This window comes from Dothidotthia symphoricarpi (genome assembly GCF_010015815.1).
Source record: "Dothidotthia symphoricarpi CBS 119687 unplaced genomic scaffold P153scaffold_26, whole genome shotgun sequence".
Taxonomy (NCBI): Eukaryota; Fungi; Ascomycota; class Dothideomycetes; order Pleosporales; family Dothidotthiaceae; genus Dothidotthia; species Dothidotthia symphoricarpi.
In genome coordinates this window covers 110,586-135,100 of record NW_022985033.1, presented here as the reverse complement: position 1 = coordinate 135,100, position 24,515 = coordinate 110,586, and the positions used below count along the sequence as shown (strand labels likewise).

General features: G+C 51.2%; 9 protein-coding genes across 9 annotated transcripts; 7 read left to right on the top strand and 2 right to left on the bottom strand.

Annotated features, from left to right (window-relative positions):
* Positions 1-1,768: 1,768 nt before the first annotated feature.
* P153DRAFT_255453 (uncharacterized protein) lies at positions 1,769-1,954 on the bottom strand (the record flags this gene model as incomplete). The annotated part of the gene is made up of 1 exon (XM_033662769.1): positions 1,769-1,954. A coding segment is annotated over one exon (186 nt), but the record flags the coding sequence as incomplete, so codon positions are not given.
* Positions 1,955-5,578: 3,624 nt separating this feature from the next.
* Positions 5,579-6,578, top strand: P153DRAFT_145741 (uncharacterized protein). The gene has a single exon (XM_033662143.1). It carries the CDS (start codon positions 6,005-6,007, stop codon positions 6,485-6,487), a length of 483 nt encoding a protein of 160 aa, XP_033518155.1. The 5' UTR covers positions 5,579-6,004; the 3' UTR covers positions 6,488-6,578.
* A 2,852-nt stretch (positions 6,579-9,430) lies between these two features.
* P153DRAFT_401664 (uncharacterized protein) lies at positions 9,431-11,179 on the top strand (the record flags this gene model as incomplete). The annotated part of the gene is made up of 3 exons (XM_033671927.1): positions 9,431-10,214; positions 10,379-10,788; positions 10,874-11,179. 3 exons carry the CDS (start codon positions 9,431-9,433, stop codon positions 11,177-11,179), a joined length of 1,500 nt encoding a protein of 499 aa, XP_033518154.1.
* Positions 11,180-11,237: 58 nt separating this feature from the next.
* On the top strand, positions 11,238-12,344 carry P153DRAFT_391176 (uncharacterized protein; the record flags this gene model as incomplete). The annotated part of the gene is made up of 3 exons (XM_033671016.1): positions 11,238-11,634; positions 11,709-11,887; positions 12,120-12,344. The coding sequence occupies 3 exons, from the start codon at positions 11,238-11,240 to the stop codon at positions 12,342-12,344; spliced, it is 801 nt and encodes a 266-aa protein (XP_033518153.1).
* P153DRAFT_401662 (uncharacterized protein) lies at positions 12,220-13,793 on the bottom strand (the record flags this gene model as incomplete). The annotated part of the gene is made up of 1 exon (XM_033671926.1): positions 12,220-13,793. The coding sequence occupies one exon, from the start codon at positions 13,791-13,793 to the stop codon at positions 12,627-12,629; it is 1,167 nt and encodes a 388-aa protein (XP_033518152.1). The 3' UTR covers positions 12,220-12,626.
* Positions 13,794-14,470: 677 nt separating this feature from the next.
* P153DRAFT_145694 (uncharacterized protein) lies at positions 14,471-15,544 on the top strand. The gene has a single exon (XM_033662142.1). It carries the CDS (start codon positions 14,580-14,582, stop codon positions 15,525-15,527), a length of 948 nt encoding a protein of 315 aa, XP_033518151.1. The 5' UTR covers positions 14,471-14,579; the 3' UTR covers positions 15,528-15,544.
* A 562-nt stretch (positions 15,545-16,106) lies between these two features.
* P153DRAFT_412446 (uncharacterized protein) lies at positions 16,107-17,050 on the top strand (the record flags this gene model as incomplete). The annotated part of the gene is made up of 2 exons (XM_033672106.1): positions 16,107-16,212; positions 16,354-17,050. 2 exons carry the CDS (start codon positions 16,107-16,109, stop codon positions 16,788-16,790), a joined length of 543 nt encoding a protein of 180 aa, XP_033518150.1. The 3' UTR covers positions 16,791-17,050.
* A 1,658-nt stretch (positions 17,051-18,708) lies between these two features.
* Positions 18,709-19,517, top strand: P153DRAFT_401660 (uncharacterized protein). Its single transcript, XM_033671925.1, has one exon. The coding sequence runs from the start codon at positions 18,842-18,844 to the stop codon at positions 19,277-19,279; it is 438 nt and encodes a 145-aa protein (XP_033518149.1). The 5' UTR covers positions 18,709-18,841; the 3' UTR covers positions 19,280-19,517.
* Positions 19,518-19,631: 114 nt separating this feature from the next.
* P153DRAFT_371437 (uncharacterized protein) lies at positions 19,632-20,119 on the top strand. The gene has a single exon (XM_033669263.1). It carries the CDS (start codon positions 19,642-19,644, stop codon positions 20,029-20,031), a length of 390 nt encoding a protein of 129 aa, XP_033518148.1. The 5' UTR covers positions 19,632-19,641; the 3' UTR covers positions 20,032-20,119.
* The last annotated feature ends 4,396 nt before the right edge of the window (positions 20,120-24,515 follow it).

Here is a 24,515-nt window from a genome sequence, read left to right as displayed (position 1 = left end):
CCTGCGCCAGAACCGTTTCAAGATGGGTGAAGAATATATACAGGTGCCTTGTGCTTACCCTACGGCTTGTGCGCGTATCCATCACAGAAGTCAAGCATGATATCTTCCAAGAAGTGGTGATGAAAAGTGCGAGTGAGATGCATCGTCGGTCCGGGGATAGAGAGATGGGTATTGGCGTCGCGAGTCATGACTATAGCGGCCACGTCGATGGCAGTATGGAAACAGGGGATTACTACAATACAGAGTTCTAGCGTGGTATAACTTGCTAAGAAGCAGAGCGAGCCAGTTGGGTTTGGTGGGACTATAGATGTGAGCGTAAGTTCGGCCAACAGGAAAGACAAGAGATCAGGGCTTGCAAATGCAGCACTGTATAAGTTGTGGCCTAACAGAAATGAGGTTTTAATGACCGCCTACACTTGCGAGCGCCCTGGACTATTCTAACTTCTTTCACCTCCACGGCTCGACATTGTCTTCATATCAGCCGATCTTCGCCATCTGTGGAAATTGAACGCAGGTGAAGCATCTCTCCGTCTTCTGATTTGATTTCTTCCCTCAATGGAGTGATTCGCTTTGTGACGAAGTACGAGTTGTAATGACTATGAATGCTGTATTATCAATACTACCGCCATAGTCGAGGCGATCATATCCCAGATCATGTCAACCATCGTGACCAGGAACAGGTCGCTGAATTTAGAGAGGTGTGAGCACCCCAGAGATCGAAAGCACAATCAAATGCTCAGAGTTGGGGTCCGTCGAGGACCTCAAGTAGTTCATGCACATTTTTGCCGACACAGTTATTGACGATAACTCGGTCGAGAACTTTTCAGAGCTTAACTGTGAACAGGTTTGGCAGTTGGCGCCGGGACTGAGAACGAAGATGAAAGTGTTGATTAGTAGGGCTGCAATTTTCTTATTCTTGAAAGCAAGAGATCTTGAATGCGAGAATTTAGTTGCACAATAACTGGATCCACAACTCAACCGAAGCGTGGATCGTGCTTTGATCTTCAATGGAATGCTCGTTGAAGCCCAAGGTTGGCCTTGGCATGATAGTAGTCATTGTCACTGCAAGATAGAATCCAATGATCAGTAATTGCTAGAATGAGATTAGACTCGTCCTGAGCATGAAGTCTGCGAACATGATCGACTTCGTATATAAGATGTTATTATAGTCACGTCTCTTGGCGCCTAGACGTTCGTGGGTCAGGTTTATGTATTGTATATGCGGTAATATGTAAGGCAGACTAACACCTTTCATGATTGCAAGATCTCGATTCAGTGACTGGAAGTGAGGCGGCCGTTTTCGAAGCTATAATAGATGGCCCCTTTGACTTCCACATTACATGGCGTGGGAAGGAGGATGAGATGTACCAAATATTTGATTGATATTAACGATGTCTATGCACTATGAAAATAAGCCAATAATCTATATCTGAAACTCAAACAAAGGTTTGACTATGATGGAATGAACGAGTGTTGGTAAAAGGACAATACAGCAAAAGACGAGGTATTGAACAACCGCCGCGCAACCCTTGATCCAGCCTACTTATTCTGCTTAGACTTGACTGGCAGTCTATCCGCGAAATCCCACAGGTCCTACTATGTCGTTAGCAAAGGTTGGCCTCCTCTTGTGTTGCACAATACATACCCTTTCAATCTGCGTCATCTTGTCTGTGCCTATGGGTTGTTCACCGAACCTCTTCTGCTTCATCAACCGCGCCAGTCCACCTGCATATGTTCTTACCAGAGCGGTATCTGATTTGTTATATCTAATCGCTGCGTTTCTCATCTGTTCCTGCATAATTTTCACCCAGTCTCCTATCCTAGTCCACTGCATCCCATGACCGCCAAACATGAGGGTTGGCGTGTTTTGGAGACGGAACAAAACGTACGTAGTGCCGGCTTCGAGGTATATAGTTTGACCAGGGTGTAGAACGAGGTAACGCCATGGACTTTCCTCTGTGAAGGTAGTGCAAAGCCATCCGAAGCCTACAAGGCCCTGCTGTACGGTCAGCCAGGTAGACCGGCCGAAAATATCGATGTGTGGAAGGGCTAAGGCGCCACCCTGCGCAAGGTGCAGGAATTCAGTATCGTTTCTGAAATGGTCGTTTGCAGAGCTAGGAATAGGGGATAAGCTTCGCGGGTTCTGAGGGTTGAGGACAGAGTCCCGTAGTTGTGCGAGGAGCATGTCGTTCGAGTTGGTGAGGAAGTGAGGCAATGTGGCTCGCGGGAGTGGGTTGCGTATTTCAAGCGCGTTGAATTCTCTCAATCTTCCAATGCGCCGTTTAGGGGCTATGAACAGCTGCTCAACGAAAGCCAGCGAAAGCGGGGTTAACAGTGGGGATGTACGTAGACGCGAAGGATCTTCTACGTCAACGTTTTGGTAGAGCGGGTTGAGATAATCAAACAGCAGGGCAATAGGTGTTTTGTAAGTGGGCCAAGTAAAGGACTGTTGGTTTGACGTTATGACTGGACCATCATTGAACATCTTGACGAACCCGTGGGTTTTCACAAATTCGAGGTCGAGAAAGTGACATTCCAAATCAGATGGCTGAGTGGCAGAGGTGAGCAACTTGATCATTGAGGTGGTTTTGTGAAAGTCCCACGTCCCTTCCTCGGGAGTCTTGGCACGCAGTTGGAGGAGTACTGTGAATAGGAAGAGGCCATCGAAGTCGGGATTATGAACCGGATCGGCGGATTTTGAGTCGAGAGGACGAGCAAAGATCCGATTGTTGCCTCCGAATACATATGGCAGGTCGAGATGGGGATCGGATAGCACTTTACGTCGTCGCTTGCGCGAAGTCGACGAGGAATTGAGAGAGGAAGATGCAAACTCATACTGCTCCTCTGCTAGCTCTTCCTGTTGACGGTGCGCAGTTACCATCCCTGTTATGAATTTTGCGTAGTGCACAAGATGCACTGCACACATCTTGAATGGTGGGTTGTAGTCTTTGGCTTTTTTATTGGTATTTGATCGATCGCTTCCTCTGGCGAGCAGTAACTCCAATGCGTCAGGGGCACACGAACAGCCCTCCACCCTCACGGGAGGTTGAGACACAGACGATGACACGCGCTCCGCGCTGGGCAACGATGTCATGGGGCTGTTTAGCAACGCTGTAGGGATGGAAACAGCGTGAACAGAGGATGGATGTAACGTTGCCGACTCTCCTGGGGCGTTGATAGAAACCGTTGGCGGAGATTGGGCGGCCCGCGGACTAGGTGTGTTAGGAATAGGCTCGGGGGAATCAAAAGACGTGGCTATATGCGGTGTAGACATCTTCGGTCAATAACCAGACATGTGGAACACGTGCAATCCAGAAGATAGTGAGATGAATTAGGATAAACTGATGAAATAGAAACCCGTTAGCAAGTAAGTTCTAGGGAGGGTAAACGGATTGAATTGTGATCTTACTCACCTTCTGGGTAGGAGATTGAATTGGGCGAAAATGGGCTGGTGTGTTGGATTCCTTCGTGGTAGGACGGTGCGATGATTACACATGAAATCCAGACACGAATCTGATGGGACTGCAATGACCCAATGTGAGAGGGTGAATATATAGAAGGGAGCGTAGAACAAGTCAATATGGACTAGCAGCACAGAGAGGTCTCAGAGTGAAGGCTTAAAAAGGATACAGGCATAGGCATCAGCAGTCACGATCGAGACCCGTTGGTTCACCATATGTTTGGCTCTTGCAGCGACCCCTGATATCGCGTTGGCATCCAAGACACTATGACAAGCAACAAGCCGTTCTTCTGTGGGTAATCAATGTCACCTACGCGTCGCGACCAATACAGCGCTTTCAGCATGCCAAAGTCTCCCATCCACAACTTGCATCGCATCGTAATTCGCTTCTACTCCCTGCGTGGGTGTTGTGCGAGTTAGTTTGAGCGCTTATCTGCAGCGGTCAATACAAGACTTGGAAAATGACTGTCGTGCGATCATGCGACAGGCCGGATTTGGTATGCGACGAGAATTCTCTTTCTTGGCGGCGCGATGAGCCAGTTTGGCCTGTGTGTGATGTAGAACACGACGGGGTGGCTGCATCTTAGACCGGGTATGTGGGGCTCATCTAGGTAACGGCTCGGTTAGGACACCCCCACCGTCGCCGTCGCCTACCCTTGTCTGCACAGGGTAATCAGACTGAACACCGTAGACATCTGATCAGAGCAGCCTTTCCTACGTCTATGCTGCCGAGCAAACTGCAGAGGCGAACTTATGTAGCTTCAAACGTAGGGGTAGTAATTGAGCAACACTTCAACTATATTTGTAAAGCAGTGTCAGGCGAAAGCAGAGTTTATGACCAAAGCATCGCTAAGGTGCCTGTCGATGCACGTACCTCTGCATACCGGTAGTCCTGCACCCACGTCCCTAACACCAGGATCAGCATCCTGACGGCTTCCAGTTTCCAGCTTCCACTAAATAATTCTGGCCCCACTTATATACGTACCAGTCAGCTCATCTGGCGTCATCCTGCCGCTGAGTGAAACCGCCGCCGCAGCATTCTCATTGGATATCGCGCCACCAGAAAGCGCCGCCAAAAAGCAAATTACGGCTGCGCGCAAGTACCCGCTGCAAGGACATGGCCGACAGCTTAAACACGGACAAGGAAGACTGTTGGCATGGCGGGGCTAAACAACCTGAACTAGTCTTACATAGCCGTGCGTGCATATAGCAAGTAAAGGCCAAGACAGATCACGAACCAGTTACAGATAGACAGAATACCCGCATTAGGACAGCTACCTATTTTGGGGCAGTGCTGACCTCCCCCCATATTGTCCCTATTGTAACGAAGCTCCCAAGAATTGGTTCTACGGTGCGCAAAAACAAATCGCGTCTTGGTTGAAGAACGGATGTTTCAGGCCATATAGCCACTTACTCATCACGCCGGCCCTGTGCTGAGCTGAAGATACGATAAAAAGCTTTAGCTACACCCTGAAAGGCGGTACTTTCATCGACTTATACTAGGTCTTGCGGTGATCATCCTCATGGTGTGAAGTGAGCACAACGGGTGTAGACAACGAATATCATGTATTGAGGAGACTCGGACTATGGCTCAGTGATGTTGTATCTCAATTATGTAATGCCACTTCAAACTTGAGCTATCCCATGCTCCGATAAGATAAACCCGCGGATTTTACAGCCAATAGAATCGCGTAGCACAAGTTTAAGGAACATCAAAATCAAACCTCTACACCAAAAAAACTCCAACGCAAGGCTTAACACGGACTTGACAACGCGATTTAACTGGCCAATAGCCAGGCCAAAATCCGCAGCTTTATCTCACCGGAGCATGGGATAGCAATTAATGCTTTGTTCTTGTAGATATGCATGCTCTTTAATTACATCAGATTTGACAGCGGCCTGGGTAGGTTTTAAGCCTAACGCTTTTATGCGTCTAGGATGCGGAGTCTATAGTACAGTTAGACAATTCTATTTCAGACTTGGTTCTTAGTTTCTGGAGCTTAAAAGATGAAGTCGTTGTCTTAAGTGTTATAAACAGAATCCTGGGAATCTCATAGTGACAATGGTGTGATTAAACACTCAATTTGGTCTTAATGCTTCATCGTTCTGAGAATCCCTCTAAACAGTAAGTGCATCAACTTGTCTGCATGTCCAGGACACCATTGTTATGCGCTGAGTTGATACATCAAGATGCCATACATCTGGATTCTATCTATCACACTACATCCCCTCAAAATACTCTACTGGAGGACTTTACTCTACAGCTTTCGCTTGGGATCTAGTCGATTTCTTCCAGGCGATGTGAATGAGAATTCTTTCAGGTCACATCATCTGTTACCCGAACATGGAAATAGCAGGTTGTGTACCTGCTTCGAAGAATTTGAGATGCAATGTTGCACATGTTTGCAGAATTGCGACTTCCCTGACAAGCAAGAAATGCTAGAGTGCTAGAGTATAGTAAGCGTCCAAGCACCTCACCTTTGTCAAAGAGAAAGAACTGCTCAAATTTCCCCCGTCATCTATTGCCCCACAATCATCACGACTATGGAGTCTATTCCCACCGAGACCAAGCGATGGATCATCAACAAATTGAACAAGGAGAAAGGCTTGCCGTTCAAAGAACTCGCGACGCCTCCCGGAGGCCACAGCTTCTGGGACGAATGGGCAACGGAGATTGACGAGTCGCTGCCCGAGGGCCTCATCTCGCGACTTCTTGACGCTACACCGCCGGACATAGCGTCCTCATCCTCACCACTATCTCCGCCGCCGCCACCCGCATCATCTCCCACCGCGCAAACAAACACGAAGAAGCGCAAGAAGAAGAAGAAGTCCAAGAGTCAGAAGAAAAAGGAGATGAAGCAGCGTGCCCTCCCCGCCAAAGCAACACGGGCCGCAGTAGCGCGCGGTGAAGTGTCACCACTTCAATTGAAAAAGTTTTTTGGCAATGATGGACGGGCAGAAGAGAGGATTGAGAGAATCGGAGAGGATTTGGCGCGCGGTCGCGAGCGGCCGGTGTTTGAGCGCTGAGGGATTTTCGAGGCGGTCGAGTCGAGAGATCGATCCCTTTTTGCAGTGTCTGGGCCCTGTAACTGGGCTGGGATTTGATAGGCCGTTGACGAAGTCACTGATTGAAAACACAATGCGATCCTTCTCTTTCGCGCATAAAGAGTGATATGCTTAGCACTGGCGTTCTTAGAAATTTCTGGTGATGACTATGGATGTGCGTGGGCATGCAGCGCCTCAATTTTCAGTCAAATATCCTAGGCTTCGTTTCAGACCCCTCGGGCCAGATCGGATGGCGCTGGACATCATTGGAAAAGGTCAGGACACCCGTCGAAGTGAACACTCTTCTTTTCAGGGAAGTCTCAGGAGACTGGTTGAGAGAATATTGCCCGCGAAGATTGCTCGAACCAGTGGTAAAGATGTAGAAGATGCCGCCGGGACGGCTTGCTGTGGACGGTAGGCATTATTGACGAGCGATTGGGCGGGAAGCAATACGATACGGAAATCGGCACGGGCTGTTGGAAGAAGCTATGTCCTCATCAGCCAAAAATGATGTTGAAGGAAATTGATGGATGATAGAAAGGAGCCGCTGGGGACACAACTTCGTGAACACAAGCTAGCTGCGTTCAACCCTCAAGGACCAACACATTCGACTTGATTGTGACCTCGTATGGTTGCATATCGGTGCTGGTTATAAATGGTGATAAGTAGCCCAAGTCGTGCAATGATGCTGTGCTGAATTGGAGCACCGAGAAGTCTGTTATTTCTGCATCTTTTCAACGTGAGCATTCTCCTCCAGTAGCCGTAGAACATGTGCGGAACGCTTTTCGTTCATAATGAGCCCTTTGCGAAGATATGTATGGAAAGTCGAGACGACAAGTACGGGACATGGAAAATCGGGCGGCCGGTGAGAGCAAGCATTGAGTTAATTCAGGGGTGTTGGAAAGCCCGGTTCTACGGCAATCTGACAAGTGTGTAGACCAATAAGAAATTGCATTTATTTAGAGTGACACCCTTTTTGGAGGATCACAGGGTCGACCAATGCATAAACTCTCGATGCGCTCGGTGATGCAGTGCATGCAATGAGGGCTTCGCCGACGTTGACGATCAATCCCCCGGACCAGATCAATATGGCCAAGCTCCTCCTCCTTCCGTATGCTGCCAGTATGCCGAGGCTGATTACATTGCGACTGCTGTGAATCCCCCCAGGCGTGGTATATCCCTCGGTGGTTGGGATTGGATCGACCCTGGTGCCCTTCCCAATGCTGACATGGCTGGAGAATAGCATCGACGGGAGTTGTACGAAGGACGGCATGGCGACAACATACCAACGCACTCACAGCGCGAATGAGAGGAGTACTAAGCAACGCGAAACAGAGTCAGCAAGGTATCCAGGCATGAGCTTTTGGGTCTCAAGATGACTTACTACTTCGACGAGATGCTATGCTTCCAGCCATTGACGTTGCGGATTGCTTCCATCACCGCGCCCTACAACAAGAACGCAGCGAAACCAAACCCGACATGGTGTTGTGTCAAGACGTCGGATGCGCTGATGTATTCGTGCCTGCTCGGCAGCTTGACGCGTTCGTGTGCTGACCTGGCAGCATGACGTGTGTAATTGATGTTGGAACGCGATGCTTGTAGATGGTGGTATGACTTTACGACTATGCTCAACCTGCGGTATAGCCGTGTTGTTGCCGTGCACGGGATGGACGCGCCATGACAAGATCGTGGTGCGAGTCGTTGTGGGGTTGTTGGCGAGTCTGCGCCTGAACATGTGAGTTTCGTGATGGTGGGGCGGGCTAACCACATTCACCCCGTCACCTGGAATTCCAACCCCATTCATCCATCGCAAGAAAAGGACGAGACAGCCTCAGGATATATATGGAGTCCAGTCTAGTTTTACCCATGGGTTCCTTCTCGTAGTCGTAGAACAACTGTGCACCAAGATGAACACAGGCAAAAAGGTTAGGACACCCCCAAAACGGCAGCGAAATGTTGACAAAGTCCCCATCCCTGCCTCCCGCCACAAGATACCCGCTCCATCCTACGCTCCAATCATGGTTCAGAGTCCAGGACCACACCTGAGCAAACGCGCTGTGATGTGTTTTCACTATGGGTATTCTCGTAGCAGAAGACAGGAGCATTACGCCATTACGCGGACAACCCTGCTCCCCCGCGACAAAGTCCAGAACGTCGGGGGGCCCTCAATAGGCGAGAGAATTCGATTTGGGAGTCCTTTCCGAGGGTTGAACTACCGCGTCTAGATGTCATCCCGAAGGACGAGCACCAACTCTGCCGTCAGCCAACTGCATTGAGTTTGATGGAAGTGAGCCGAGTATTGCAGAATATGAAGAGGCAGAACAGTAATTAGCTGTTGAACTTGCATTCTGTTATTCGTTTTTGCCTCTGTGCAAAGTGGAAAGTAGCCTGGGAGTTGTAAAGAAAGGGGAGCAGGAGCACGTTGCGGTGTCCTAACCAATGGCAATCCCGGCCGTTGCATCGTCCCTGCGCTGAAGTCCGCTTCCAATGACTGAGACGAGTGCTACAAAAAGATCAATTGTTTTTGATGATTGGGCTAACTTCGGAGTCTAGGTTAGCAGGAGTAGTTTACGTATCCATGGTTGATATGCCTGGTTATTCACAGAACGAAGCTTGAAACTTGAGTCATCACACGTTCGGCGAGATTCAGAACCTTCAGGAGGCAGGTCGTCAATTCTATAACAAGACCCATATCCGAAGCAATGCCAATACTGAACGCCATGTGCAGACTTTCTTGAGGAAGGGTGGTAGCAGAAGAGATTCGGACACCAAAATAAGTATAAGCCATGCCACTTCTTTTCGGGAATCAAGGAGGGCAGAACCCATACTCGATGTCTTGCGTGCAATTGTATTCCAAGTCCTGTCAGAATTGCGCTCTTCTACGTTTACTACATGTCCCACGCTATCAATGGTTCCAGGCCGACGATGGCGCCATCCAATCTGAGATTAGCGCGAAAGGGTGTTAGCACAGCTCGGCAATGGGTAAATCCGGCCGTGTGCAATGCGCCAAGCTTTGCGCATGAACACGCCGTCTCACACGACGGAGCTATTTGCACCCACCAGCCCTCCCTCAGCAATAGGCAGTCGCTTCCCCGCCTTGCACAACGCCGTCTTCACGCGCTGCTTATTCCTGCGCTTCTCCTTCATATTCTTCATTTTCTAGGACGCGCTTATCGCCAGCCGTATCACACGTGCTCATCCCCTGATGCAGAGAAGCGCTCCTTACAAAATTGCTCCAAGCCCACGCGTCTCTGGGTCCCTGCATGTCCCTGCACCTCTCCGTACGGCTGCAGAGTCCTCGATACCAGCAGACCTGCCCCTCTTGCCTTTCACACGCCATCTCCCCGATCGAGGCTGTCACGTCGCTCTTCACGACTATCGCCAAGATCGCGCGTCCCACACACAGTCACACGAGTCCAAGTCCAAGTCGACCCAAGAGGCACCACGAAGCGCCCGCGACACGCGCCCACGAACAAGCGCAAGCGATTGACAGGGCGGGAATTGCCTAGGCGTCCGTCGCGAGACAGGCTCATGCTCTACCAAGACGCTGCCTCTCATGGCTGGGCAGGTCAGGCACATGCACACAATCGCGCTCACGGCCTACGAACACGAGGACTCGCACCGTTGAGCAAGATCAAGACACAGTACAAGAATCAACCAAGCAACGGCCGTTTGCGAAGAATGTCAAGTCGACGCACCCTCGCATTCCGTGCATGTCATCACGAACTGCGTGCCACATCACACCATCGTGATAGCTCCATCGCCAAGAGCTCCACGTGCTTCTTCTGAGAGGCGCAGTCATTCTCCTCCTCTGGCATGCAATCGCTCATCTCCAATGGCCGTCAGCTCGCCCGCCTTGACGACCATGAGCAGCGCCGAGATTCGGCGTCGCCTATCTCCTCTTCCTGCCCAACGTGCAGCTCGACACGACTTCACAACGGCGCCCTCTCCTTGGACCTGTTCTCAATCCACGTACATCACAACACGTACATCACAATACGTACATCACGACGCGCCGTCGCCTCATCCTCCTCGTTCATGGGTCTGCCCTGCAGGATGCGACTTTGCCCACCGTAGCTCACAATGGCGATGAAGTCGTAAACACGAGCGACATCCTTCCTGCGCGTCGCAACGCTGTCATTCAGCCGAGAGAGGCTCGTCAAGCACACGTACAGGAGATGCAAACACAGAGCTCGTGGCTGTACAAGACGAGCCTTCTCGCTCGCCTTGATGCTGTCCCAGCCAGACCGGGTCGCGACCATCTCGACACGCCCATCTCCACGGTACCCACAGACCTGCCCAGACCAGCCTCGCATGCATCACGTCCACGAACACGGCGAGGGGCAAGCTTGCTGACGGGTGGACCAGACATACAAACCCTCTGCGCAACGAGCGTCTCGCACTCGTGCTTCCCCGTCGCCAGTTAGGTTGATTCGCCGCATGTCCATCGTCGCGCCTTCCAATCTGCTCTCTCCCCTCGTCAGGACGTGCTCTCGCCATCGAGCCATGACTTCAGTTGACGGCGCGGCGCCGCTCTGCAGTGCATTTACACCGCGCACGCCTGCATGGCTCTACCCAAGACCTCAGCCACGATCGCGGATACCATCTTCGTACACCCGCGCAGACATGTCGACACGTGCTGCAAGTCCTTGGGATACGCCTCTCACGCGTTGAGTTGCTGCTACCCGATCGAGCGAGATGCAAATGGCGTCGCTCACCTCATGCGCTGCGGATGGCTCGACATGATGGTGTCATTGGGCAACGCGTACAAGTCGCACGGTACGACGCCCTCTACGTCGTCATCGTGTCGCTCACTACCGCCCTTGCTCGTCAAGTCCTTGGGGCCGTTGTGTATATTTGCGCCACACGCTTGCTGACCAGACCGGCAGGATATACGATACCGAGCTCGCGGCTCTTCCTCGCAATCGTTGGAGCAGCCCAGCCAGGCTGTGTCGCTGCACGCACGACTGCTTCATCACACGTCTCGTTACGCCATGAATCGACCCACCCAGACCTGATGATAGCCGTCAACCCTACAGAGAAGGAGAGGACACACCGGAGTGATACGAATGGACGATGCTGCCCCGCTGGCAGTCATAGCGATACGATCATGGCGATACGATTCGGCGGTTCGGGAGAAGTGCTCTGCACGCCTGCATTCGACCCTTTCGGAACGACGCGGACCTGCTGACTGCACAATCAGGAAACACCGCGTTCAGCTGCCTACATACCGTCTCGTCGCACCCGTACCTTCCCATCGTCAGCCCGATCGAGTCCCGCAACACGACTGTCTCGACTCAGTCATCGCCGCGCACCAACCGACAACCCAAACTCAGATGCATACCCGTCAGTTACCTGCAGGTGATAAGCCTCCTCGCATACGTGAGCTGGCTGCTCTTCGAACAAGGGATGCATGTCTGCTAGTCAGACGGGCAAGACACTACACCGAGTGTGCGGCTCTGCAATATGAGCCTCGTCGCGCGTTGATACATTGGTGCTCCTCAATCGGATCGAGTCTCCGCCCAAGCAAACATGTCGACAAGGGTTGGAGGTTGTTCAGACGCGATCATCACGCGTCGAATTGATGACTGCTGACTGCTGACTGCTATTACAGATCACACCACGTTCCTTCACGACTGACCTCCTCGCACGCCCGCGTCGTTGCTGCCCCCGTCAAACCAATCCGTGCACGCACGACTCCTCCATCGGATACCGTCATGGCATCGTTGGAATAATGCCCTCGTGGGTGCTTTTCGAAGATGACATGGATTGCCGTTGGGAGGATCTCGGTGGAAAAGGCAAAGGGACGAGTGTGTGGGGCAAGGCGCTGGGGAGTTGAAGCAGGAATGGGGGTCATTTGACGAAATCGCGCGAGTGGTGGACAAAGAGAGGACACGAATAAAACTAGTAAATTGAAGCCATGCGTTAGGATAAGTCGCGCTCGTAAAGGCCTGGGTAAATCTCACTATGCTCTTGCACAGCCTGTCTACCCCATCTTGATAATCGGCAAAAACACCTTTTCAATCCCACGTCCTTCCTTGAACGTGGGAAACCTGAAGCGAACCCGGGTATAATGCTCGACGCCCCGATATCCATGGATACATCCTCTCTACACGCCCACTCACTCCTTCCCCCTCCCATTCTCACGTTTCTCACCCACAAACCGGGCAAAGCATTCCCACACATGCTCCCCTGCCCTCATCCGCGCCCGCGCGTCCTCCTCCTCGATCCGCCTCTCCTCCAGCTCGGCCTCCTGCGTCTCCAGCTCTCCCCTCTTCTCCTCCAGATCCGCCATCTGCTGTTTGAGCAGCTCCACACGCTCTTTGTACGCCACGTCCGAGTACGCCGTCTTGGCGACATGTAGATCTGGCAACTCCGCCGCGGCAGTCGCGTCCTGCAGCGCCTGTGCCTGCGCTTTGACTTGTGTCGCTGCGGCGACTGCGGCATCCGTGTTCTCCCGTGCGCGCCCGAGGATGAAGTTGATCTCCTTCAGCACCGTGGTGTATGAGGCTGCCACGTCGCGGTCGGTCTCGCCCAGCATGTCGAGCACGCCGGTGAAGAAGTCGGGGCTGGGGTTGTGCATGGGGTGCGTCGTGGGCGCGGAGGGGCTGCCGCGGCGCTGGCGCTTGGCCATTGGCTGGGATGTTGAGGCGGGGCGTGGGTGTGTGGGTGTGGCTGTGAGTTGCGATCTGGAGTTTGATTGGCGTGTGGTGGGCATGGACGATTCGCGGGAGGGGGGCTGCACTGGTGTGTGAGGCGGTGTTGATGGTAGGCGCGGGAATGTGAAGTGGCTGACGAGGCTGGTGTCTGGCAGGTTGAGGCTGGTGTCATGCGGGTCGCTGAAGAGGTCGGGGAGGTTGTTGGCGGCGCCGCGGGGACGTTCGGGAGAAGGGATGCTGACGACTTCCTCTTCTTCCTCTTCCTCTTCTTCCTCTTCCTCTTCTTCCTCCTCCTCCTCGTCTTCCCCTGCAGCCCTGTCGAGTGCCTCCCTCGCGGCCTCCAGGTCGACGCGCTGCACGGCGCGAACTCTTGGCGCGTTCGGATTCGGGTTCGGCTGGCCTGGGTTGCGCGGCACAGTCAGCAGCCGGGTGATGACGCGCTGAAAGTCGGCGAGAGAGTGGTTGTGGGCGATCAAGGCGAGAATCTCGAGCAGATTCTTCCCGGCGGCCGGGGGCAGCACAATGCCGTGGCTCGCAAGCCCTGTCGCGTCCGTCTGCCACGCCGAGCGGATGCGGCTCCACGCTACGACTTTTCGGCGCGCCGTGTCGTTTGGGCGGGGGGCGCGCATCGCATGGTTGAGTCAGAGTAAAGGTGGGGTACGCGTAGATGACGGGTGGGTGCGTGACGCGTGCGTGTAACCCCCATCATGGTTGGTTGTGCAGCTACGTCACGCCCTTGCCACGACTGTGCTTGAGCTACGCAGGGAAAGCATCGCGCATCGACTTCACAAAGCCTCCATTCTAATGTGCCTCAGTCACACCATATCTTCTTGGCGTCGTGTCCATTCGCGGGCTGCTGCTGATTTTCATCGCAATGTACTGGAAATCGAGATCTCACGGGACCTAGAGTACACAACTCCATAAACCATCCAAGTTTTCAAGTCACAGTGTTATCTTCCATCCTGATCGCTGCAAATGACAATGCGGGAGCGTGAATCGCTGGACAGCAGTAGTCGAGGATTTTGATGCTTCGGAAGATATGCCAAAGGTTAGGACACCACCTGCAACGTCGACACACGGAAGAATAGTCTCTGCCTGTGCACATGGTAGTCGATGAATGGTCGGTAATGCAGTGGCTTCGGGTGGCACTACACTCTTCATTGTGCACGATCTATGCTCAGAATGACTGTAGGCCATTGCACCTCTAGAGTATCAATTCACAACATCATTGTAGACTCAATGTGCCGGCACGAGTGGCACACAACTACCACATTGTGATATCTACCTCCGAGTATATCACTCGCTCTTCCCTCCAAGAACCCACAAGAACAACTACTATCGACTACAAACCAATCTCCAGCCCAAACAAGACATATTTTCAACTTCCCAAACCTCACGATACACAGACCGTTACAATGTCCTCACCACATCGCTGCCCGACGATCTGGTCCTTTCCCCGCGGCTCACCGCGTCAACCAGATAAGGAACACACGATACGTAACGATGAGCGAGATGCTGAGCATGTGCATGAGAAGGAAGGTGAGGACACCGACGCAAACCAGTTGCGGGATACGATGACAGCGGGGTTTGAGCGGTTGGACGTGGGATCGGTAGGTATTGAGGACCTACAGGGTCAAAATACCCAACTGGAGAAAGATAAGAACATGTGCTTGGAAGAAGGTGTTACATTCACGCCACTAATCGACCCTGCATGGCGCTACACTCGGAAGCCTGGTGGATTAGGATTATATTCCCGCATTGGGAAATCCCGTCAGGAGACACTGGAACAAGCTAACATGTTGGCAGCAGAGGTTGCGCCGTTCAAGGCCGAGATCACGCAGTTAGAGGCTAAGGTAGAGAAGCTGGAAGAGGAGAAAAAACACGATCAGGAGAAAGCGCTGGAACAAATTGACACGTTAACAGCAGAAGTTGCGCAGTCAAAGGCCGAGGTTGCGCAGTTAGAGGCTAAGGTGGAGGAGCTAGAAGAGGAGAAATTCTTCAAGCGGTGTACGCTGGAACATATTGAGACGTTGACAGCAGAAGTTGGGCAGTTAAAGGCCGAGAATGCCCAGTCGAAGGCTAAGGTGGAGAAGCTAGAAGAGGAGAAAAAACACGATCAGGAGAAGGCGCTGGAACAAACTTACACGTTGATAGCAGAGGTTGGGCAGTTAAAGGCTGAGAATGCGCAGTTAAAGGCCGAGAATGCGCAGTTAAAGGCTGAGAATGCGCAGTCGAAGGCCAAGGTAAAGAAGCAAAAAGAGGAGAGAAAGGAACTGATTGAGAGTATGGGAGTACATATCCAATGGGTAGGGGATGAACTTCGGGTGCTGGAAGCAAAAAGGATGGAATTAACCAGCAAGTAGAAGAGAAGTTAGAGGTAGGAGAAGAGCATCAAGTTAGAAGAACGTGCTCAATACAGTATAAACCTTAGGAGTATAGCAGTAGTAGATAGGATTCAGACATAGGTAAGTGAATGGGGCAGGAGTTATAGGACAGGAAACGATAAAAACGAGTTAGATAATAAACACTATATTTAAATAGCAGCTTCAGTGAGTATTTAAGTAAATTTGGAGAATATTATCTGACTGTAAATGTTATGTGCCAATGCAGGCCATTAAGAGCGAATCTACAACAGTGCTGTAGCCTCAATTGCGCCCCTACAATCAACATAGGGCTAGTACAATGTAATAGTTGTGTGTGCAAATGCAACTAACCTGATTCGCAACCAATCTTGAAGCAAATCCAACACACATCTGCGTTACAACACTTGAACCACAACAATGTCTGCGCCAGAGCGCTGGTCTACTCTATAATCCAGGACCTGACCCAAACCCGAACTTACCAAAGCGATATCCAACGCAGACTTGCTATGCCTATGGAACACTATTGAAGAGTGCTGTCGGAGATTAATGACAACGATGCTGGAATAGTTGCACAAAGCAATGACGACTGGCCACCTAACAGCGGCGAGTAGGCCAGAGAGAAAGACCACAGTGCCACAGATACAGAACCTGATTCAGAGATTCAACAGTTCAACGACAGAAGAAGGTGAGTCTCTTTGCGAAAAGGGCGAGGGAAGTGTCTGGCGTGAGTTTGTTTCGTGGCGAGAGACGAGGAATGTTGACTATATGACAAGCTTACAAGATGAGACTATGTCAAAGGTCTCGGGGCATTAGAACCAATCAGTAGTCACTGAGGAAGGAGCGCTAATCAAGGAGCTCAAGATAGAGATCGAGAAGCTGCAAACGGAGAAAAAGAGTGTCCAGGAAGAAGCCATTACCCTTGTCGCGGAAGTCGAGCAGCTAAAGAAGGTCAATGGACAGGAAGGAGTTGTCAAATTCGTGTTGGATTATAAGCAGTTAAACAAGCAATTCAAAAAGCAGCCAAAGGAGTCGACAGGGGCTTTCAGCTTTTCGGTAAACATTGAGGGGTTGACGGAGCGGTTGATGAGGAAGCTACAAGATGCAGTAGAAAATGCTTGTTTTGAGATACAGCTCAAGCGGTTGGAGGGAAGAGAAGAGGATATTGGAAAGTTGGAAACACTTGCTCAGCAGCATGAGGAACGTCTTGTAGACTCGCTCTACTATCCCCAATCAGAGCCGGTGACAACGCGGCACCAGTGCTGAGAACTACGATATAGACCTGTGAAGATTCTTTCTAGCAAACTGGCTCCAAACATAGCAATAACTACTGTCAGGAAGGCCGTTAAAAATAAAGCCATAGAAGTAGTTCGGACGTTAGGAAAGAGTCTTCGAAGTGAATATAAGATAGACTGCTAATCTTGTAATATTTGAGCACAAAGATGAGTGAAACTTCCAGCAGCTCCGAGATTTTATAGACGCAGAGGATTTAATGCATCAAAACGTGCAAGGCAACAATATTTGCTGTCAGGAAGCGGATTTGCTCAAGCCAACTATCTGGCTGGAACTCATTACATGATCTTTTGAACGGCGACGAGTAGGTTGGTACGAACATGGACATGGCAACTGCGGCATGACTTCCGTCATGAGCGTCTAGTTGAAGAAGCCGTGGCGGGTAGAGTCGGGAAATACACCAACGAATGCAATCTTCCCCGAGATGAAGCGTCAACAATTACTAGCAGCTGAGGTTTCTCAGTCCTACCAACCTGTTTGTTAAGCCTCGGTATGGACTGTTCCAGATGGCGTGGCGAGGAAGCGACTAGACTCAAGCCAACTGTTTGCCCGTATATTTGGTCCATGTGCCCTTTGGATGTGGAGAAAAAAATGGAGATCAAGACAGAGGTCGAGGTTGGCATTGCAATTTGTATGACAAGCGCTCAATCTAATGAGTTGTCGCGTCTGGGATTCGTGAAACCATCCATGAAAGCGCATTGGCAGCTAGACAATATAGGCGGAACGTGAATACTCGTTCGAGCGTGTCAGCCTTTGCAAAAATTTGGAGTAGAAGAGTTGTTACACGCCGCATAAATCGTTGCCATATGCTGACGTGGCGAGATCGCGGCACAAACGGCAACATAGTCCGCCCGATAGTGCTTAAATGTGTTCAGAGATAAATCAGCCAGTAGTTGTAGCACCTCCGCAACGGGCGCCTTCTGCAGGGAAGAAGGCAAGCTGAGGGTTGACATGGCTACTGACGAGAGTGCAATGGTGGTATTACTTGACACATTAGCTTTCCAAATGTAGAAGTGGGGAATCAAACTTACTCCGCAGAACTTCAAGAGGATATAATGGCACGTTTGGCTTGACATCTGCATTGAGCGCCCGGTCCGAGAGGCTGTTGTAGCTGGGATTAGCGAATCTCACGACGGCGAGGCTTGATGCATGTAAATAGTGTTCTCCGCCGCCGCCGTTCGACGTGCAAGCTTCCTGAGGAGGTGCACCAATTTGCAATGGATAAGGTACGTTTGCGCTTGTTGAGCTATTATATGTATTTATGAGGGCGCGGCGTGGAGCGCGATGTGCCGTGCGCAGCAACTTGACGAGGGATGCAGAACATGTGCTCCAGCACTTTTGCAGCCAGGCTGAGAAGCATTGTAGGCAGGAGGACTCACGGCGAAAACCGGCGTGTACTATGTTTTAGATGGTCCAGGTTGCGCCGTCTGTCATCATCACAGCAGCAGGTGGGGATGATGTGGTGTCCTGACCTTTGTCGGCTGCAGGGTTCACGGCAACCTCCGCTGCAAGAAGCCGCTCTAGGAATGCCAAGTAAAGGGTTCATGGAAGTCAGCGGCCTCGTGGATCGATCAGCAATCGATCAGATAACAAACGCACTGTCGCGATCAGCTCATTTACAAGCTGGTCCGAAAGCAGACTGGAGTTTGCACTTTCAAGAATACATCACACATCGCGAAATACAGAGTACGCAGTCATCGCTCTCCAGCATTACATTGGTGTAATAGGCGTTAGTGTGTGGGCCAGAAAGATCACGTCACTTCGCATGGCTGGTCGGTGGTCTCATGCATGCGTGGCCTTCCCGAGCCGAGGCTAAGAAAATAGTGACATGGATGCAAGCGAGGTGCACAAGGAGACATGTCCGTGCATGCTTTCGCTGTCACACTCCTCCGGCAACGACCATTACTTCTCCTGATCCTTATCCAAAGACCGTCTTCCATGGATTCTATGAGTACTGGGCTCACAGATTTTACCGTCTTGTTAGTTGGGTCTTAGCTCAAGAGTTTGTCTTTCTCTAAGCAGACATGGGCCTGTGTCGGAACGCACGACCATTCCCAACACCATCCTTATGTCGCACCCCCTTGCTTGGTCCACTGCGTCTGTGTAACGCCAACCCCCCATTCCTCTTTGCTCACTATTCTCTACCATCAATACTCAAGCTCCCTCATCGAAGACTTTCATCCAGCATGGTCTATGTTTACCGCTCACGACTCTTTCTCAACCTCAATGTTTTTTCTTTGGTGCTTGCCCAAAGTCCGGCAGCCTTTCCCTCCGACGTGACGTCGCCCCAAGGCTTCTTCGGTGGATGCAGAAAACGTATATACGCTGATTGTCAAGCTACATCACTTGCCCAGTGTCCATTAACTGAACGAACCTTGGACACCCACCATGAGCAACCCTCTACACCTCAACCTTCTCAGGAATGCAGCGTACTTCTATCATTCCGAGCATGTCCTGCGTGAAACAAACGAGGTGAAGGAGCACCTTGCTCAAGTCCAAAGCGTGCGATCTCGGCGTGACCGCTCCTCAGGCGACTATCAACCTCGCCCTCATTCATCTTGACCGCAAAAGGTATGCGCGCTTTCACTCACGAAGCTCTGCGCTGACCTGTTCCGTGCGAGCGACAGTCGGAGATAGCAGACAGCACGTCCGCGTCCAACTCGCTTTCACCGCGCTTTTCTCGTCACGATCGTCTTCACCATGAGCGTCGTCCTCCATCTTCTCCTCCGCTGTCCCACAGAGCCGAGTAACGACACGCACACGCACACCGTCCTCCAAACTTTGCACGCGAGACGGCTACTACGCTATGGACCGAGCGGAGAATATGGAGGCTGTCTTCGAGGACCACGACGGCGACAGCCTTTACCACGCCAGGGTGCCCGTAGCAGCCGGCGAGAGTTTCTACACGGTGAGCCAACTGCCCCAGAGCGCACCCAAATACCACGCCGCTGACAACAACCAGGCCGACAGCTCCACCACGAGAGTGGTGTCCCTGAAGCAGGTGGCGGAGGAGACGACGGCGACGCCGCTCATCGTTAGCGCTCGGGCCTCAATTGAGACCTTTGCGACCGGCGACACGCTTGACTTGAGCGCAGATGGAAGCTCGAGCTGGAACGAAGACATGGTCAGTAGTCGCGCCATTCCGCGACGGACATGTGGTAACAGAGGTGCAGAACTCCCCACGCGGAGTCTTGCCTTCACGAGCCGCCCATGACGAGAGGTCCGTCGACGAGAGTCTCGCCCCTCTGCCAACCAGCGATCGTTTCCCAGATGTGCGCATAGCTCTGCAACCTGGTGCAGGCGGGGACAGCGCATCATTTCCTGACCGCCGATTGTCGAAGTCGTCCGCTGCTTGTGACATTTTGCCGCAGACCGACACTCCAGATTTCTGTGGTGAGTATCATTGACATTATTCTCCGCTTACTGCAAGCTGACAAACGTATAGATCATATCGGCTGCGCGCAGCATCTCACTGAGCCCACGCTCCACACCACGACAGCACCGCACGAGAACAGCTCCACGACGACCGATGACGACCCTCCCGCGGACATCATGGTGGAAGCCCCCAAGTCGAAGAAGAAGGCAACCGGGCGCCTCCGAGCCGTGTTTCGTTACTGCCTGAACACTTGTAAAGAGATGCTGAAGAAGGCATAAAGAGATCGCTATCTGCCGGGGACCCTGTTACTGCAAATGTAGTTGTCTGGATGTCAAGTTGGGGCGTGGGACTGAACGCGAGGGCATGAACGCGAGGGCGAGGGCGCGGATTTCCCGCGACTCGTCTTTTGAGGTCGTGAACTGAACAAGTATGCGCCTTATCCTTTGATGCTCCATCGTCGCTTCATTTTCTTCATCCAGTGCCTGATGTTGCGCGGTTAACACATTAGCCTTCGTAGATAACAATTCAGACTCGAGCCTCGCGCTCGATGCATCGGTATGTGTAGTTGCGAGTGTCTGTATTTCATCGACCTTTGGCTAACAGGTCTTCCTTCGTATATTTCCGGAGTGCTTGAAATCTGTACAAGACGCCTTTTCGACGTGTTCCTCAGCTACCTCTTTCAAGTGTTTCCACTAAGCCCTCTCAGACTCGAGTTCGTCTACAGTTCTTGGATAATCAGCTGCGATTTGGGCAAATGACAGGTCGAGCGCCTGGTTCATGTCCTCTGTGGTCGTGACGGTGCTTTGGAAATGGACGACCTAATCCTTGGCTTGATCTAATCTTGCTGTGCGGGCCTGAAGCTTCGTTTGCTATCCTTTGATGTCATCGTAGAGCCACTGAGTATGTTCGTCTATATTCGTAGCAAAATCATTAGACGGAGGATTAACTTGCTGCCTTTGGATCTCGTCGCGGGTTTTCGGGGTCGAGTACGCTACAGCAATGTCAGCCTGCGTCTTGTGCTGAGCATCTTTGAGATGTTGCTCTTGCTAGTTTTGCCACGCTTGGTATTTTGGACGGCTTGTAGTGATCCGCAGGTCTTCTAGCAGTTAAGTCAATCACCCTTGCAAGCTGCGGATAAGTTGAGGTTGAAGTTGACAGTGTTGCGCTTCTGCCATCGCTTGATGTCGAGCTCCCTGAAGGTTTCAAGACAGGTGAGGTAGGTGAAGACGAGTTCTAGATATAATTATCGACACTGCTAGGCGCCATTAGCTCGACATCGTGAACTCAAATCGCGAGTCGTCACCCGGCTGTGCCATGGTATGAAGTTTATACAGCGCTTTAGATCGCACCTTGGAACGACTTATTATTGTATTTCAGTTGTATACATTCTTACTATAGTACTGGCTACTTCCTGGAGTGAGGTCTTGCAATGAGTTCGAGTATGAGCTGGGCTGCCTCTGCGGCAAAACGACTTTCCGCCAACTCCCGAGAGTACGCCGCGTACATCGGAGTCCAGACCTGTTTCCCTGTATAGGCCGCTTCGGCCTTTCGTTTATGCGCGCAGGTAGGGTAGGTGAAGGGTAGAGGGGTGGTTGGATGTATGCGGTGAGTTGCGGGAATGGAAATGGGATGGAAAGAAAGGAACCATTGAGAAACAATCAAGATGGAAGTTCATTCGTCGTGCATTGAAAAATGTAGCATATCAGGCATAGAAATAACATGTTATTACTGTATCATCATGGAATCTCGCTCACCAGGAATGGAAAGGAAAAGCAATAAGCTAGTTAGGTCTGAGATGATCCCAATCACCTGCGGTTCAACTATATGTATGCCGTGTGGTCGCACATGGAACGGACTTCTGAAGAATGCTTTACAGTTTTCCTTACTTGCATTGAGTGGCTGCAGCTTGCCGTTATATCGACCCCGTATGTCACATTGTTTCTGAACACTGTACCTCAAGAATTCGCATTATTGATTTTGGTAGCTGCAATGTGAAAAGCCTGGGAATGAAAGATCTCGATCTGGGCTTTCGTTGCGAAAGACAAGTAGAAATGAATGACAATGATGTAGATAGACTTTGTGATGAAATTGCATTTCATGCCTAGTCTTCACCACGTCTGGATAGATCTAACAGCCGTGGCGAACCAACGCTTCGCAGACTCAAATTAAGAGCTCGACTATGCTCTAAAATGCACGCTCAACTGATGTGCTAATGAGTAGCCGCACTCAGAGGATTCACGCGTTACCTGTCTTAAGAGCAAAACAGAAGGACCAATCAGAACACTTACTATGAAGCAAATGATCTTGTTTTCGAGACCTGTGCTTAGCACGCCCAGCGCAAAGGCGTCCATCTTGGTAAGCAGTCTGTCCATGCGATTGATCTCGTCGCAGAGCCACTTCGACGGCTCAGCAAACTTGTCGGTGGTGTCCTAATTCACTAGCATATTCGTGCTGAGGATTGCTATGTACTGCATGCAGCAAGAGGACGAACGTGGAGTTGAAGAGGGCGAGGAGAGGGACAGGCGGAAACGTTACGCCCAGCAGTCCAGAATTTGTGCCATCCTAATGGTGGTTGACCACGTGGAGTTGTTGATCTCGGACTTCGCTTTGTCCAAGCTAGCCTTGCGCAGGGTATGATACTACACGCTAGTTGTCATACTTGATACCATAGCCCGGCCGTCATTCAGCCCAGTCATGAGAGTGTCCAGACACATGTGGTCGTTGTTGGCGGATTTGAATAGCAAGAGCCATTCGTCAGGCTTCGGCAACGGCTCGAGCTTCGATGCTCTGCCTGTTACGCTCCCTAAAAACACAGTCTGTCGAACCAAGCGATATGCTCGTGCGGCGTTTGGGTACATATTGATATTGATCCTTTTGGCGCGTGGGTACTGGAGCACAATCTGTTCCACTATAGTTCCCAGCAACGATCTGAATGTTAGTTATACAGCACCCCTTTAGTGGTCTCTATTCAGCACGTCGTTCGCCACTATGTTTTGATCAATCTACATCTATCCCCGCACGAGAGCCGTCATGTTCTCATCAAGAGCCATGAGTATCACAGTGTTGATGTCACGTCCATGCGTCCGAGTAAGTGCTTTGATATCCCTAGCGATATATCGAGACTATTGCTTCTTGAAGTGGGGTACCTCAGTACGAAAGCTCAACCAAGCTTGTGTTTGACTCAATCTCGGTCTGCGTAGAAAGGATGAGAGTCTTGCGGGCAACACTGAGGTAAACGTCCGGTTCTTGGAAGTTTGTCAGCGTGAATCGCGGTCGTTTATGAGTGGTATGTTGGGTTAGTGCAAAGGTCAGAAAAGGGAAAGAGTACTTACTCCGAATCTGTTTTTCTGCATGCAAGGGTTTGCACCTTTGCTGTCCCCATTCCGAGTTTATCCTTCATAACAAAAATAGAGAGATAGCTGTATAGATGCTTCCCTTGCTTTGCGAGCTGTACGTTTTTTGAAGCTCCTGCTAACGTCAGGTCACTTTCGGTTTGTATGTCCGGTAGTGGTACGGAACCCTGTCGCGATTGCTGGCCCCTCTAACCTCATCGCCAGACGACTGAGATGCCTCAACGATGGACGGTCGGTCTCAGGTTGCCAGATTGAATTTGGTCAATGTAACCATGACGTGGTCGTCAGCTTTCGTCACGGTGACAGAATGCTCAACGACTACGTCCTTCATCTGCTCTCTGCCATTTTTACCGTCGTCTCTCAGATTAGAGATGCGCGCTGAGGAGGTGCCTGGGGTGGACACAAATGCTCCTGACTGACCATGGCACATAGAAGGGCAAGAGCTGACCATTACCAAGCGCCGAATGCACCGGGACAGACCACTGAAACTTGTGATCACAGTTGTCGAGTGAACCAGATACGTGTAACAGTCATCCTTCGCCTAGATGTCGGAGCCGAGGAGATAAGTCGCACGTTCGAGTTTTATCGAAATTATGGGCTTGGTATGAATGGACCGAAGTACCCGTGCCAAAGTCGGCCAGGGTACAACTAGGCTCTAACAGAAATATGCTGCATTTCATTTGCGGCGTGTAGAATGTCTGCAAAACGGAGCTTAGAAGACGAATGAGTCGTGCGGCTCAAGGGGGGACTTGGTTGGCTTATTGCGTGACGTGAGTGCCTTGACAACTCCATCGCGTTTTCAGTGTTGGGCAACATGGGTCGATCCTGAAATTCACATGTTCACAAAACTACGAAATCATTTGTTGGCTTGATCACGCTGATCCAGTGCAGGCCGTGAACGTCACTGTGGTTGACTCAACGTCTTTCCAGACGGCAATCCCGAATGGATGATTTTGAGCGAATTGGAAG

Excerpts from the sequence above, each read along its gene's own strand:
- P153DRAFT_145741 (XM_033662143.1), top strand. The coding sequence starts at position 6,005 with ATGGAGTCTATTCCCACCGAGACCAAGCGATGGATCATCAACAAATTG.
- P153DRAFT_145694 (XM_033662142.1), top strand. The coding sequence starts at position 14,580 with ATGTCCTCACCACATCGCTGCCCGACGATCTGGTCCTTTCCCCGCGGC.
- P153DRAFT_401660 (XM_033671925.1), top strand. The coding sequence starts at position 18,842 with ATGGGCCTGTGTCGGAACGCACGACCATTCCCAACACCATCCTTATGT.
- P153DRAFT_371437 (XM_033669263.1), top strand. The coding sequence starts at position 19,642 with ATGGAGGCTGTCTTCGAGGACCACGACGGCGACAGCCTTTACCACGCC.